The sequence below is a fragment of the Poromitra crassiceps genome (assembly GCF_964638095.1).
Source record: "Poromitra crassiceps genome assembly, chromosome: 6".
NCBI classification, from domain to species: Eukaryota; Metazoa; Chordata; class Actinopteri; order Beryciformes; family Melamphaidae; genus Poromitra; species Poromitra crassiceps.
The window spans coordinates 17,426,464-17,440,673 of record NC_139627.1 but is presented as its reverse complement, the minus strand read 5'-3'; the positions used below and the strand labels follow the sequence as shown (position 1 = coordinate 17,440,673).

Here is a 14,210-nt window from a genome sequence, read left to right as displayed (position 1 = left end):
GGCCGGTTCTCCAGCTTCTCTTTCTCTCCTCTCTGCTCTCCACAGGTTGAGAAGTCTTTGCAGCGTATCCAGAGTGGTCAGTGTAACGCAATGTACACTTCGCAACACAGTGTTGAGAATAAGGTATGTCTGTGTGCGTGTGCGTGTGTGTGTGTGTGTGTGTGTGTGTGTGTGGGTCAATCTTATTATTTGTTTTCTTTGTATTGTGAATTTTTAAGTTTTTGAAAATGAAATGGGTCATCATTGAAAGTGCCTGAATTTATATATTTTGTGCAAGAATAGAAATGGAAGATATTTTAATATTTTCTTACTTAATGTTAGTAAATAGGCTGTGTTCCGCTCTCTGCATGTAGTCTGCCATCACTGTAACACAGCACAGTTGAAAGCTTTTCACACATTCAAAGCAAACCAACAGTATCTCTGCTTTTGATTGTTGTCAGTGAGCTTCTGTAAAGCTGCTAGGTCTCATTATCACAATTCTCAGTGTTGTGACAGTAATTAACCTCGATCCGTGTCTCAAACTATGACGTTTTGGGTCCTTGAATTTGAGGGAACTGGGCCTGGAAAGGTCTTGAAGAAGGTGTGGTATGTACAGTATGTCTGTGTAGGTCTCTCTCAACCTCTGTATGTGCTCCACTGACGTCCTTGCGTCTCTTCTCCTCTGGATAAGGTGGGCGGTGTGCCCGGGTGGCAGGCCCTCCTGTCTGCGGTGGGTTTCCGGCTGGACTCTTCTGGTTCTGGTGGCGGTCTCCCTGCAGCCGTGTTCTTCCCCACATCGGACCCCGGGGACCGGCTCCAGCAGTGCAGCAGCACTCTGCAGTCCCTGCTTGGTAACCCACAGCTTAACTTAACCCACGGCTTAACTTAACCCACGGCTTAACTTATCCAGAATGTCACTTATGTATTGACAGCTCACGTGAGGGAGATTAGATCAGCCACAGAATCATTGATCATTCCAAAGACTGCCACTAGAGGCCACTAAGGTACAGTGTACTGTACTGCACAGTTATTGCAGGGTCACAGGTCACTGCTGAGCTCATCAATCAATTTTCCTGATAAAAAAGCATAGGAATGGTACAGCAGTTCAAAGGGTCTCATACAGAAGAGGAGGTTGTACCTCTTACACTTTTGGTTGATCTTAAAGAAAACTATATGACTTTACATCAAAGACATGATGTAAAGTCCTGGAGGAAGAGAGAGAGGGTAGGAGCGCACACCAATGCTGATGAGGTGCTGACCACGGAGGAGAGACTTAATGTGGAGAGAGGAAGTCGCACACTCGTAGCCACGATGCAAAAAGATAACATTTATTAAGAGAACAACGTTTCGACCGATGCGGTCTTCGTCAGGAGGATGTGAGAGGGTTAATACTCCTAACATCCTAATAACATCTAGGCTGGTGTACCCCAGGAAGAATAACTGCTGCAATACTGCAGCTCAGGGTTTCTCAACCACTGGGTCGTGGCCCACTCAGAGTGCCATCTAGTGGGCCGTGGATGGCCGTGGGCCTCTCACATCAACATTAGCTACAGTGTAGCTAATGGTGATCCTAATAAACTTAAACCGTTAACAGGCTTCAGATGATCATTCAGACTCTTCTGTAAAGAGGCACATTGACAGTGTGAACGTAATCCTTGACCAGCTCTTGTTTAGGGGAGGAGCAGGTGAAGGTCCCCTGGGTCTTCAGTTACAACATTATTACAATGACTTTATCTGTTTCACGAGCAGACCGGCCATGCTTCATGAATGAACATATCATTGAGGTGTGTGTGTGTGTGTGTGTGTGTGTGTATTGATTGATTGATTGATTGATTGACGTTAATGTGCCTCCCCAGGTCTTACTCCTCCAGCTCTGCAGGCTCTCTGTAAACTGGTGACAGTGTCTGAGGCCGGAGAGCAGCTCATTCATAAGGTATTCCCATATTCTGCTGGATTGTACACACATTCTTCGCCGAGACATTCACACATCTGAGCGATGCATGTATGGTTTTGTCCCTGCTTATGGTCACACTCTGCGTCTGACATGGACATGGGATGTTCTGTACAGGTCTCCCACTTCATCCTGCTTCTGATTGGCCCAAAAAGAGAGATCACATTTAGTAATTATTTATACAAGGAGGTAATAGCTCACAGTCAGAAGGTGGTGTGCACATGAGCTCCATACAGGTATCATCAGGTATCATCTAGTCATCACCTGGCCATGCATGGTGGAGTGTGCCAGTGTCTCACTCCCAGTTCTTCATACTGGAATACACCTCTAAAGCTCTGTTTCCTCCTCTCTCGTACCCACCTCACAAAGGCGGTTAAAAGCATGGTGGGAATGGTAAGTTGTTTTTTTTACGATGAATTTGCTGACATGGGTTAAAAAGCAAGTATAAGACTGGTAAAGGCAGGCACACAAAGATGAGAACACATTGATATACATGACCCTAATGTACTGTTTGCTATAAAGAGCCTATGCTATTCATACTTTGATGGGAGTTAAGGATGGGGTTTGGTGATTTTTTTTGTTTTTTGGTGATTTTTTTTATAATTTTTTTGCTGGAAAGTTGTGCCATAATTAAAAAAAAATAAAGAAAAATGACCACTCCTGATTCACTGAGATGAAACTGACACCCGTAAATAATGTCTTTCCCATGCTTTTCACGATATAATGTCAGAAGTTAATCAGGACAAAATATACATCATGTCTCAATAATGCGAAAAGAAAATGCAAAAAGACATCACAATATTAACTCTATTTGGCCTTTGTTTGCTCTTTCCTTCTGTCCCTCATTCCCTCTTCCAACCCGTATGGCCGTTCCTCTCCAAAGCTTCACCAGGTCCTGGTGCAGCTGCAGTCAGGTGACAAGGAGCAAGACTTCTCCTTGGCTCCCATTCAAGTGTCCATCAGTGTCCAGCTCTGGAGGCTGCCGGGTTGCCACGAGTTCCTTGCTGCTCTCGGTGAGTCCTCACTTATAGACTAAAGCCACTCTTGGCTTTGATTCTGAATTGTAGTTCAACAATTCACAACCCCATCAGGACTACGTATCCCACACTCAGCCTGTCAGACGCTGAGAAAACTCCTCCACACCTTTGTCTCCTCAAGGCTGGACTACAGCAATGCACTCCTCATCGGCATCCCTAGCAAGAGCCTCCAGAAGCTCCAATACGTTCAGAACAGTGCACTACACTGGCTCCCTGTCTCCTCCGGGATTCAATTCAAAACTTCTCTGCTGACACATCAGTGCAGCCACGGAAATGCCCCCCCCAATCCCCAAAGCAATCTGAGATCCACAAATACCTACCTTCTCCATCGCCCCAGGACTCTGCACTATGGGAGATCGGGCTTTCTGCTCGGCTGCACCCCGCCTGTGGAATACTCCAACCGACCACCTGAGGGCACCACAGGCAGCTGATGCTTTTAAAAGGAAGGGGTCTAAAAACCGTTCTTTTTAACAGCGCCTTTTCTTAACTTTGGACTGCTTTTTATCTGCGCTTTCTTTAGGCTTTATTATGGCCATCTCTTATTGTGGCCATCCTATGTGACTTTTAATTTAGTTGTTGTTTTTATTATGCTCCCCTTATGCTCTGTAGCACTTTGAGATTTGTTGCAAATGAAAAATGCATTACAAATAACATTTATTATTATTATTATTATTATTATTATTATTATTATTATTATTATTATCATCATCATCATTATTATTATTATTATTATTATTACTACTACTATGAGATTTATGAATGCCAAAGACATGATTGATTAGATGAATGGAAGCGTATTGTATCTGATTCTGATCTCTCTCTCTCTCTCTCTCTCTCTCCCTCTCTCTCTCTCTCTGTCTCTCTCTCTTTCCCAGGGTTTGACCTCTGTGAGGTTGGCCAGGAGGAGGTAGTGCTGAAGACTGGGAAGCAGGCGAGCAGGCGTACCATGCACTTTGCCCTTCAGTCTCTCCTGGCCCTCTTTGGTGAGAGTTTGGGGTTTCAGTCTGTGATATTTGATCTCATCCTCCTCTGTGCCAGCCTCATATTTCTCCGACTCATCTATCCACCTTTCCCTCTGTTCCCTCAGACTCCACAGAGCTTCCCAAGCGACTCAGCATGGACAGCTCCTCTTCCCTGGAGTCCCTCTCCTCGTCCCAGTCGGCGTCCCAGCCGCACTCCTTGCCCCTGTCGCTGGGCTGCTACCCCACTCAGCCGACCTTCTTACCCCCGATCTGCCCGGACAACCTCTCCTGCGACGCCATCTCCGTCTACAGCCTCAGCTCGCTCGCCTCCTCCCTCAGCTTCCTGTCGCGACCGGAGCCCGCGGGGAGCGACGTCATCAGCCAGCGACATCCGTACCGACATTCGGGCGGCCTGTCCAGGGGTCGCCTAGCCAAACACGGCGGGGGATTGGCGGGGGAAGGGGAGGACGACGAGTACGAGGGCTTCTCCATCATAAGCAGTGAGCCGTTAGGGGGAGGGGGGAGGGAGTGCGACACGCTGCCCCTACCTGCGGGACACAGGCACAACAGAGGGGGCGCCGGCAGAGGGTCTGCTGGGGGTCACGGCTATCCTATCACAGTTTCCTCCAAGGGAAGCATCAGCACGCCGACATCCCCCATTAAAGCTCCGCCTCTGCCCCTAACAGTTCCCACCAGCCCCAAGCCCAAGCAGGCCATGTAAGTTGACCCCTATGCAACCCCTTATACACTGTAAAAAAAATACTATAGCAATATTAGTGCTTCACCCCCACTACAACTCCATCCTAGGGGAAACACTGTAACACATTTCCACTTACCGCCATAGCATGGTCTTGTCAAGTTAAACCCATTGAAAATGCATTGTCTTGGGGGGTACGGTGGTGCAGTGGTAAGCGCTGTCGCCTCACAGCTCGAAGGTCATGGGTTCGATTCCCACCTGGGACGCTGTGAAAGCTGAAGGAATGCGTGCCCGTCCGCATGTCCTCGAGTGCCCACCGCCCGGGTGGGGTCGTCAAAAGGGCCTTTCTGTGTGGAGTTTGCATGTTCTCCCCGTGCCTCCCGGGGGTTTCCTTCATATAGGAACCCCCCTCACCAAAACATGCAATATCCTGGTTGCTAATGTGGTTCCTCCTCTGGTCGGTAAGGGCGCCTGTTCAGAGGGAGGGGAACCGGTTGGAATAGCGTGAACCTCCCACGTGCTATGTTCTACCAGTGAAGCTTCCCCTGTCAGGTGAAAAGAAGCAGCTGGCTAACTGCCCATGTCTCGGAGGAAGCATGGAGCCAGTTTCGGCTCTCCCCAGATCGGCAGAGGGTGGAGTAGCAACCAGGATAAATAAAAGTAAATTAGCACTAAGGGGGATAAAGATGGGATAAAAAAATCGGGGTGGGGGAAATGCATTGTCTTCTCCATTCTACAACAGTTTTTGGTTTAGGAGTAAGTTTTCACTGAAGGACTATAACACACGCACGCACACGTGCACGCATGCACGCACACACACACACACACACACACATACACACACACACACACACACGCACACACGCACACACTATTAACGGCGTTAAAGAATCCAAAATGAATGAAGAAGGAAAATAGACAGTGACTAACTCTATACACCACACTTATTCTATACAACTTTTCACAAATGTTTAAATGTACGCGTGCCTTGTTTGTTTTAACTTGTGCATACCTTTTTTCTGTGTACTTTGAGAGCAACGCAAACCAGAGTCAAATTCCTTGTATGTGTACATACTTAGCCAATACAGCTGATTCTGATTTTGAAGTTAGAAATTAGATTTGAATAGTTGATTCCAATATATGCAATCCGTTCTGTAAACTGCTATGATTTCGTTTCCTACTATTGGTTAGAAAGTAGCACAATTTGTTGGTCACTTTTTTCAAATGTGGAAATCTCATGGAACAAAAGCTCTCATTTAGTCATTTCTCATCACGAGAGCATTTTCTCATCTCTTGCAGCTCGTCCCCTCAGAGGACTGGGAAAGGGAAGGTGAGCAGCTCTGAGTCGGACCAGTCCAGTACGGAGACAGACAGCACCGTCAAGTCCCAGGAGGACACGACTCCTACTGGGCCACTGGACCCCGAGGAACTGGCCCAGAAGATTCTGGAGGAGACCCAGAGCCACATGCGAGCCGTGGAGAGCCTGCAGAAAGCCAACAGAGGGGGAAACCGAGGAATGGCGCTTACGGGACCCGAGGGGAAGCAAGAGGAGCGCTCCAGACAACCCTCTCTCTCCAGCCCCACCACCCCGACTCTGAGTCCCTCTCTCTCCAGCCCCACCACCCCGACTCTGAGTCCCTCCGGAGGAGGGCAAGGCTTCCGCCCCTCCGAGACCAGCGCTTTTAGCAGACCCAGTAGCCGAGCAAGTCTACGGGCCTGCTCCTCACCCCTCTCCCCGTCCACTCCTCTGTCTCCCCTCTCCACCTGTTACTCCGCTCCTCTGTCTCCCCTCTCCGCCTCTCTCTCCGCTCCTCTGTCTCCCCTCTCCGCCTCTCTCTCCGCTCCTCTGTCTCCCCTCTCCACCTCCTCTCTCTCCACGCCTCCCGCAACTCGGCCTAAACCCCCGTCGCGCTCCTCGTCGCTACAGAAGATCAGCTCCGGCTACAACAGCCCGGCTCCCAGCTCTCCCTCTCTCTCGCTGTCCTTAAAGGAGCGGGGCTCTCTCGCCCTTTCCTCCGACCCCCACTTGCAGGCTCAGCTCAAACTGAAATACCCGACCTCGCCGTATACCCCCCACATCTCCCCATCCCGCTCCTCCAATAACCTCTCCGTCTCTCCCATCTCCGGCAACCCCTCTCCTGCCGGGAGCGCCCCGTCACCGGCCCTGTCCTACTCCTCCGCGGGAACCGCGTCGGCCTCGTCCAGCCCGGCAAACACCCCGGAGCTGAGCCAGTTCAAACAGGCGGCGTTGGACGATAAAGTGCGGGCCATCCACAACCTGAAAACCTTCTGGGCCAACGCTGGCCAGAAACACGAGGGCCCCAGCCCGGCAAGTATACTCCGAGGCGGGGGTAAAAAGATGAGCACAGTTCAGAACGACGTTTTGGGTTTGCTGAATCTCTCCCCTAGACACGAGTCTGTCAGCAGGAAAGTAGAGGGATCAGACCGACCCAATGGTCACCAAAAACTGGAGGCCAAACCACCTCCGCCGCCATCCACTAATCTGAGCACAAACGCTAAGGGGAGCAGTCCAGGGCTTCATCCTCACCCCATCAGACTTCCCTCTGGAAATGGTTACAAGTTCCTCTCCCCTGGACATTTTTTCCCGTCTTCTAAATGCTGAGGGTTTGGATATTTGGGCCTATCCTCTGGTTATTGGTGTATGTATGTATGTATGTATGTATGATGAGAGGAGCTGGTTATTGGTGTATGTATGTATGTATGTAAGTATGTATGTATGAGGAGAGAAACCGTTTTGTTTTCTCAGCAAAATACAAACATGTTGTAGCAATACCTGCCGAAGACAAAAAGACAGAAAGGTAATATTTTGCGTATCAAAAGTGATTTTACGCGTCATTAACTCTTTGTGAAGGGGGTGTTACACTAATCTGTTATGATTGTGCCTTCTTCTGGAGAGAACTGGAAGAACAAAATGAGTCTTGAGTGTTTTAATTTTGTCATGACTGACTAGAGAGCATGTGTCCCAATGCCTCCATGTACACTGAAAAGAAACGTTGACTTAGTCTTTGGACTGAATGCCTGTTACAGTTACAGTACATTTTATGTTGACCTAAACGCTCGCTATATTTGTGTAAGTTGATTAGCTACCTGAATTGGATGGATTTGGATTTATTGTGATAATTATTGTTAAGCGTCATTATCAATTATTAATGTTGTCATTTATTTTGTCAATTAAACTGTTTTCCATTCAGTATTACACATTTTATAAAGACAATTAAACCAAGGAACAAGTCATGAAAACATTTTGATATTTTTTATGCAGATTGGAGGATTGATTTTATGTGAGTGATTGTCAGCATGGTACCTCTTGCTATTCCATGTTTCAATGTCTTTATAATATTAAATTTTTGCAGCGGTGCCAGACTTCTATTTACAGAGATATCTCAATTCTCAGTAAGTTGCTGAATAAAAATGTTTCCTTCCTTGTCTTTTGATACCTATCAATATTGAACTTAACATATTTGCACACATTCTCCGCACTACAGTATAATAAACATGAAGTGTTGTGTTTATATCTGACAGAGAAATCATGTTTATTTCAAACCCAAACAAACAAACAAAAATCGCTGGAGTTTTGCCATAATATTCCATATCGGTCGTATGTACTGTATGTATGTATGTATGTACTGTATGTATGTTGTGTGTGTGTGTGTGTGTGTGTGTGTGTGTGTATTTAGTTTGTTAGGCCTAGTTAGGTAGTTAGTTATTACACACCTATATATATATATATATATATATATATATATAAAATCAGAGATGTAATTACCACTACATCACTGAGTATAATATCCTTATAATAATGCTTTTGTTGTGATGTTTGTATAGTCAAATGTAGCACCCGTTCTGCTATGAATCCTCCATTCAATGGAAAGGATCCTAAAGGAGTGCTCAAATTTTTTCACATGAAGGACCCCTAAACTGACAAAAATTAGATCACGGACCCCCATTTGATAATAAGATTGATAGTTTTAGATGTTTTATTAGAGAAAATGTATAAAGCCCATGACCAAAATAGTCATTGTGTTATTTATGAATGGAATTATAGCAAAAATAAATGACCTGCCTTTTTGCAGGGGCCCCCTGGAACCCCCTCACGGACCCCTGGGGGTCCCCGGGCCCCCATTTGAGAACCACTGTCCTAAAGTATGGAGAAATGTTTGTGCAATTCCTTTCCATTGAATGTAGGATCCAGTATATATTGAGTGCACAGTGATGCTGTAGTTCTTTTGATGTGGAATCTGAATGAATCTAGTGGAATTGTGGTGTTATAAGAGAGAGAAACCCGTTAGACCCATGAGAAACCCATGAGAGACCCATGAGTTCCTGATCCATAATAACGCAAGATAGATACTGTTAGTGGACAATATGGGAGGGAGTTCTCAGCCAATCAAATTATTCCGGAGGGCGGAACTAACTTATTGATAATTCTGCCTGACGTCGACTCCCCCCCCCCCCCCCTGCGCAGCCGCAGCCAGGGAGAGGAAGATGGTGCTCATCAAGGAATAGTGAGTATGAAGTATCAATAAAAATGTCTTACGACGCATTTACAGTGGCATTTCTTATCTGCCAGAGAGATTATTAATGTGTCGCAAACGTGTCTTTCCGTCTCCTGCTGTCGTTTGCGGGGTGTGACAGTTGTGTAGTCTGTGTAAAGCTAGCTTTGATCTGGGTGGATCAGGACATGGGCAGCTAACGGGACACAGACACCGGTCTTTTTAGGCGTTGCTAGTGCGAGCTAACGTTAGCTAACGTTGGTTAGTTGTTGCCGGAGGGAGTTAATTAGCTTTTGAATGAAATTGAGCTATGTAAAAACGCTGCACTGGTTACCCTCAGAATCAGCACATTGCGTTAGTTAGCGTGACTTTGGTGGTTTAACACATTACGTTAACACGAAGGAGTTGCCTACGTTAGCTAGCTTGCTACTAGCAGCCTGTGGTATTTCACACAGTACCAAGCTTTCCCGTCGCTTGCGTGACAGATTAAAGGTGCCATCTCCGTTGGATTTAACCGTTAGCTAGCTAGCTATAGCAACCGGCTAGCTCGTAGCATTACCATTGTCTGACAGCGGAGTTCACACAAATCTGCTAGTTACAGTTTCCCCCAATGTAGCTAACGCTATATTTTTCGCCTTCATTGGTTGTTCAGCAAAGTTGTTTAACAAAGTAAAAACATATCTTCTGCAACCAATAATAATAATTAAGATGACTTGTGGTTATGGAAATACTTGTTAACTTAACTGGTACAGTACCGCTAACTTTGTCCTCGCTAGCATGAGATAACGCTAGTTAGCACTTTAGCTGGGCGGCTAACACTAACTAACATCATATTGCTGCCACTTTAAGCCAATTAGCTAGCGGCATCCAACTATTTCACACAAACCCATGTATGAGTTGTGGGTCATCATGCAAGCTCTGTGTCTACCTTTTGTCAACAAAGATAGCTTTCACTCTGTACATTCCAGACAACGAGACCAACGGTACCTGTTGTATCATTTGTCTGTAGCATTTGAATATGTAACGTTAGCCTAACGTTAAACTTACTCCACTCAACCAGACCTCTCATTCCCAAGTGTTTCCTCTGTTTTCATTCAGTACTCGTGCTCCACCACAGCAGGGACACTGTCACCATTGCCAAACACTGATATTAAAACGAAAGTAGGATGTAGCCAAATTTACGTCTGAAATATAGTGTAACATTAATGTTTTGATTGTGTGTTATGACACTTGTCACTCAGTACTGCAACCTGCACAAGAGCCATGCAGTAACTGGGACCACAACATGGACAGACAGATGTGGTATTACAAATAAGACATACCTCCAAACATCACCGCTACAAAACGGTAGAGGAAAAATCTGATGCCCAGCACACCATGCAAAAAAAAAAAAAATCGTAGACAGATTTGTGCTAGAAGCTAGCTGCAACAATTGTGTGTGTGTGTGTGTGCGCGCGCGCGCGTGCTGGCATACAGTCAGTGTAGTGGGTAAAGCACTCTGGAGTCTGGACGCATCACGCACCGAGATAGGAGAACTGCACTCCAGCTGTGGCAGGCACAGAGAGCTGTCTGCTGAATGTGGAGGGGTCCATGAGCAAAAACGTAACAGAAAAAATACATAGAATGCTTCCATACTGCTCAGCTGGCGTAATCAAAGTCTCCACAAGCCCTGAGATGCCAAGTTGACTTGAGAAGATGTCATTTTACACCCTGTTTTTAGCTGAAATCTTCACTGTAGCCAGGTGCTGCAGCAGCCACTTTCTTTCCCTTTCCCTTCATCTGCCCCCTGGCTACAGTGCCAGGCCTTCTATCTATATGGACTATCCAGTTCAATGACTGCACAGTCTGTATAAAAGTAAATGATCTTTTTGTCTGTCACACCACCATGCTTAGCAGTGTAGGTAGGCGTGTTCTCAGCGAGGCCTTCCCTGTCATTTAGACAGGAGTTTGTTTCCCCATTTCTTGAGCTTGCCTTGGGCTGTGTGGCTCGTGTAATTGCATTTGAGAGAACTGGGCAGCTTCGGGCAAAGGACGGTGCCTGAAGTATCTCCCAGGGAATATCCTCCAGACCACTAACTCATAATCTGAAGTATCTCCCAGGGAATATCCTCCAGACCACTAACTCATAATCTGAAGTATCTCCCAGGGAATATCCTCCAGACCACTAACTCATAATCTGAAGTATCTCCCAGGGAATATCCTCCAGACCACTAACTCATAATCTGAAGTATCTCCCAGGGAATATCCTCCAGACCACTAACTCATAATCTGAAGTATCTCCCAGGGAATATCCTCCAGACCACTAACTCATAATCTGAAGTATCTCCCAGGGAATATCCTCCAGACCACTAACTCATAATCTGAAGTATCTCCCAGGGAATATCCTCCAGACCACTAACTCATAATCTGAAGTATCTCCCAGGGAATATCCTCCAGACCACTAACTCATAATCTGAAGTATCTCCCAGGGAATATCCTCCAGACCACTAACTCATAATCTGAAGTATCTCCCAGGGAATATCCTCCAGACCACTAACTCATAATCTGAAGTATCTCCCAGGGAATATCCTCCAGACCACTAACTCATAATCTGAAGTATCTCCCAGGGAATATCCTCCAGACCACTAACTCATAATCTGAAGTATCTCCCAGGGAATATCCTCCAGACCACTAACTCATAATCTGAAGTATCTCCCAGGGAATATCCTCCAGACCACTAACTCATAATCTGAAGTATCTCCCAGGGAATATCCTCCAGACCACTAACTCATAATCTGAAGTATCTCCCAGGGAATATCCTCCAGACCACTAACTCATAATCTGAAGTATCTCCCAGGGAATATCCTCCAGACCACTAACTCATAATCTGGCATTCTGTCTGTGTGTTCAATTGACCCCCCCTCAAAATCACAGGCAGCAAAGAAAGACTTCACTACAGTTTACACTAAACATTGCTGGTTTTAGGGATGTATTGAAGTTAGCATCTGTTTAGTTTCTACAAAATGTTGTGATCTTTGCTGCTAACTTCAAAGATGAATAATCCCTCTTATTTTATCCATGTAGTATTCAGCTTTGTTTAAGATTGACACAGCAAGTCAGCAACATGCTGCACCTTTACGAGTGTTAGGGCTACAACTGATTATTTTGCTAGTTGGTTGATTTTGTGGCTATTCTTTTTGATTCATCAATTCATTGAATGATTATCTTTGTACTTCGTAGTTCCATTAGTAAAAAGAAAAAAAAATGCTCCTCAAAATTCAAAGCTTGATGTTCTAATGGATGCAGCACTGTTATGAGGCAGCCAGGGTCCTGGGAGCGGGGTGGAGGCTGCTTCTTCCTTTTGATTTAGATTCATCGTTCAATTTTGCACCTGCACCGAGGCTATTTTCTATAGAGTGAACGTGAAGCACCTGCACTGAGGCTATTTTCTATAGAGTGAACGTGAAGCACCTGCACCGAGGCTATTTTCTATAGAGTGAACGTGAAGCACCTGCACTGAGGCTATTTTCTATAGAGTGAACATGAAGCACCCTTAACTCATTGAGTGCCAGCCACTTTTGGAAAACGGATGCTCCCAGTGCCAGCCCTTTCATAGCGTTTTCAGTGATTTCTCGAGGCCCACAGAATATTGTGTGATATTACTATGTAAACACCGAACACGCACAAAGAACGATGAGACTCTATTGTATCATCAGCAAAAAAAAGTTTATTGATATCATTTTCCGTTCTTTAGTTATCAGCCGGAGAAGATAGGTTGATTTCACCAAAAACAGACGTTTCAGACTAGAAGCTGAGATAATGAGCCTTTTGTGAAATGAAGCATTTCAAGCAAATCACTGACTCTGAAGCTAATATTTTCTGACCTGAAACATCTGAACAGTAATTTCCTTCAATAAAACAGCACCCCCACCCCCCTCAACTGCAAACTCCTCCTCTGTGGGAGTGTCTCTGGTGGCTCTGCTCGCTCTGCTGCGTGTGTCAGGCGACGAATCTCTGCATGGAGCTGGGATAAACTCATCCCCACACCAACACACCGCTTGCATGCCAGAGCTGGGAGAAACTCACCCCCACACCAACACACAGCCTGCATGCCGGCGGAGCTTGGAGAAACTCATCCCCACACTAACACACAGCCTAACACGCACCCAGCGTCTATTTTCGGAGCTCTGCGTTTTTGTGCGCCGGCTCCCAGCGCGACACCGAAAAGCCAAACCGGACTGTGAGAATGGTTTGGCCCTTCGGCGTCGGGTGCTGCTTTTCTGGCGGCTAATCGTGTGGAGAAACTATGCAGCAGAGACAGAGGGGCTCAGTTGTGGGAGCGGATTGACTGCTGTTCGCAGCTAACGTTAGCTCCAGCCAGAGCAATCTATACTGCTCTGGCTCCAGCATCGGTTTCCGTTTCATCACGGGGCTTCTTCTGTTTTTCCTCACCTTTCTCTAATCTGGAGAGCACTGTCGCCACCTAATGGGTCCGTAAAATAGCTTCTACACATTCGACATCCCCCATACTTTCACAGGAGATGCATCAGGCTTTGATCCACGTCCCACCGTCAAAAAACGCAATTGACGACAATCGTCGTCATTGGCACTCTACGTTACTATTTGAATTGACGACGATTGTCGTCATTGGCACTCAATGAGTTAATTCCATCAAACTTTCAAAGTGCACCTTTTTTAACAGTTCGTTTTATCGTGTGAAAGCTTGACTTAGAAATGAAGTCCATTTTACAGATATCGTATTCGTAAGACTATAAAAATGCATATTTCCCCCCCAGGAAAATTATGTTCACATCCATTGATTTGCAGAATGCTTCCATTTACACAAGGTCTCAAAATGTATCGAATTATTAGTATTGAATTCTAAGTCATGATTAATTAGTATTGAATTCAAAGTCATGGGAAATTTCAAACAATACTCAAACCTGGCCAGAACTAATGCCTTCTTCCCTTTCAGATCCAACAACATATTCCTCACCAGTCACCTCATTTATTAATTCATTACTGGTCTGGTATACAGTATCTCACTACTAGACGTGTGTGTGTGTGTGTGTGTGTGTGTGTGTGTGTGTG

General features: G+C 45.8%; 2 protein-coding genes across 3 annotated transcripts in view; both read left to right on the top strand.

The window, feature by feature from the left end:
* LOC310777759 (tetratricopeptide repeat protein 28-like) overlaps positions 1–7,998 on the top strand; it is a gene marked incomplete at its 5' end in the record, with an annotated part of 85,608 nt that extends 77,610 nt beyond the window's left edge. Inside the window, 9 exons of the mRNA XM_083638120.1 lie at positions 46–123; positions 671–830; positions 1,836–1,912; positions 2,300–2,323; positions 2,814–2,943; positions 3,843–3,950; positions 4,055–4,646; positions 5,926–6,363; positions 6,517–7,998. Of these exons, the coding sequence (XP_083494246.1) occupies positions 46–123; positions 671–830; positions 1,836–1,912; positions 2,300–2,323; positions 2,814–2,943; positions 3,843–3,950; positions 4,055–4,646; positions 5,926–6,363; positions 6,517–7,249 (2,340 nt within the window). The 3' untranslated portion in view covers positions 7,250–7,998. The remainder of the gene's footprint in view (positions 1–45; positions 124–670; positions 831–1,835; positions 1,913–2,299; positions 2,324–2,813; positions 2,944–3,842; positions 3,951–4,054; positions 4,647–5,925; positions 6,364–6,516) is intronic.
* A 1,116-nt stretch (positions 7,999–9,114) lies between these two features.
* Positions 9,115–14,210, top strand: part of LOC310778505 (phosphatidylinositol transfer protein beta isoform-like) — a 38,949-nt gene continuing 33,853 nt past the window's right edge. Inside the window, exon 1 of one of the 2 annotated variants that reach the window (XM_083638950.1) lies at positions 9,115–9,152. In XM_083638950.1, coding sequence (XP_083495076.1) covers positions 9,133–9,152 — 20 coding nt within the window. In that variant the 5' untranslated portion in view covers positions 9,115–9,132. The remainder of the gene's footprint in view (positions 9,153–14,210) is intronic. The other variant, XM_083638949.1, reaches the window with a different exon arrangement.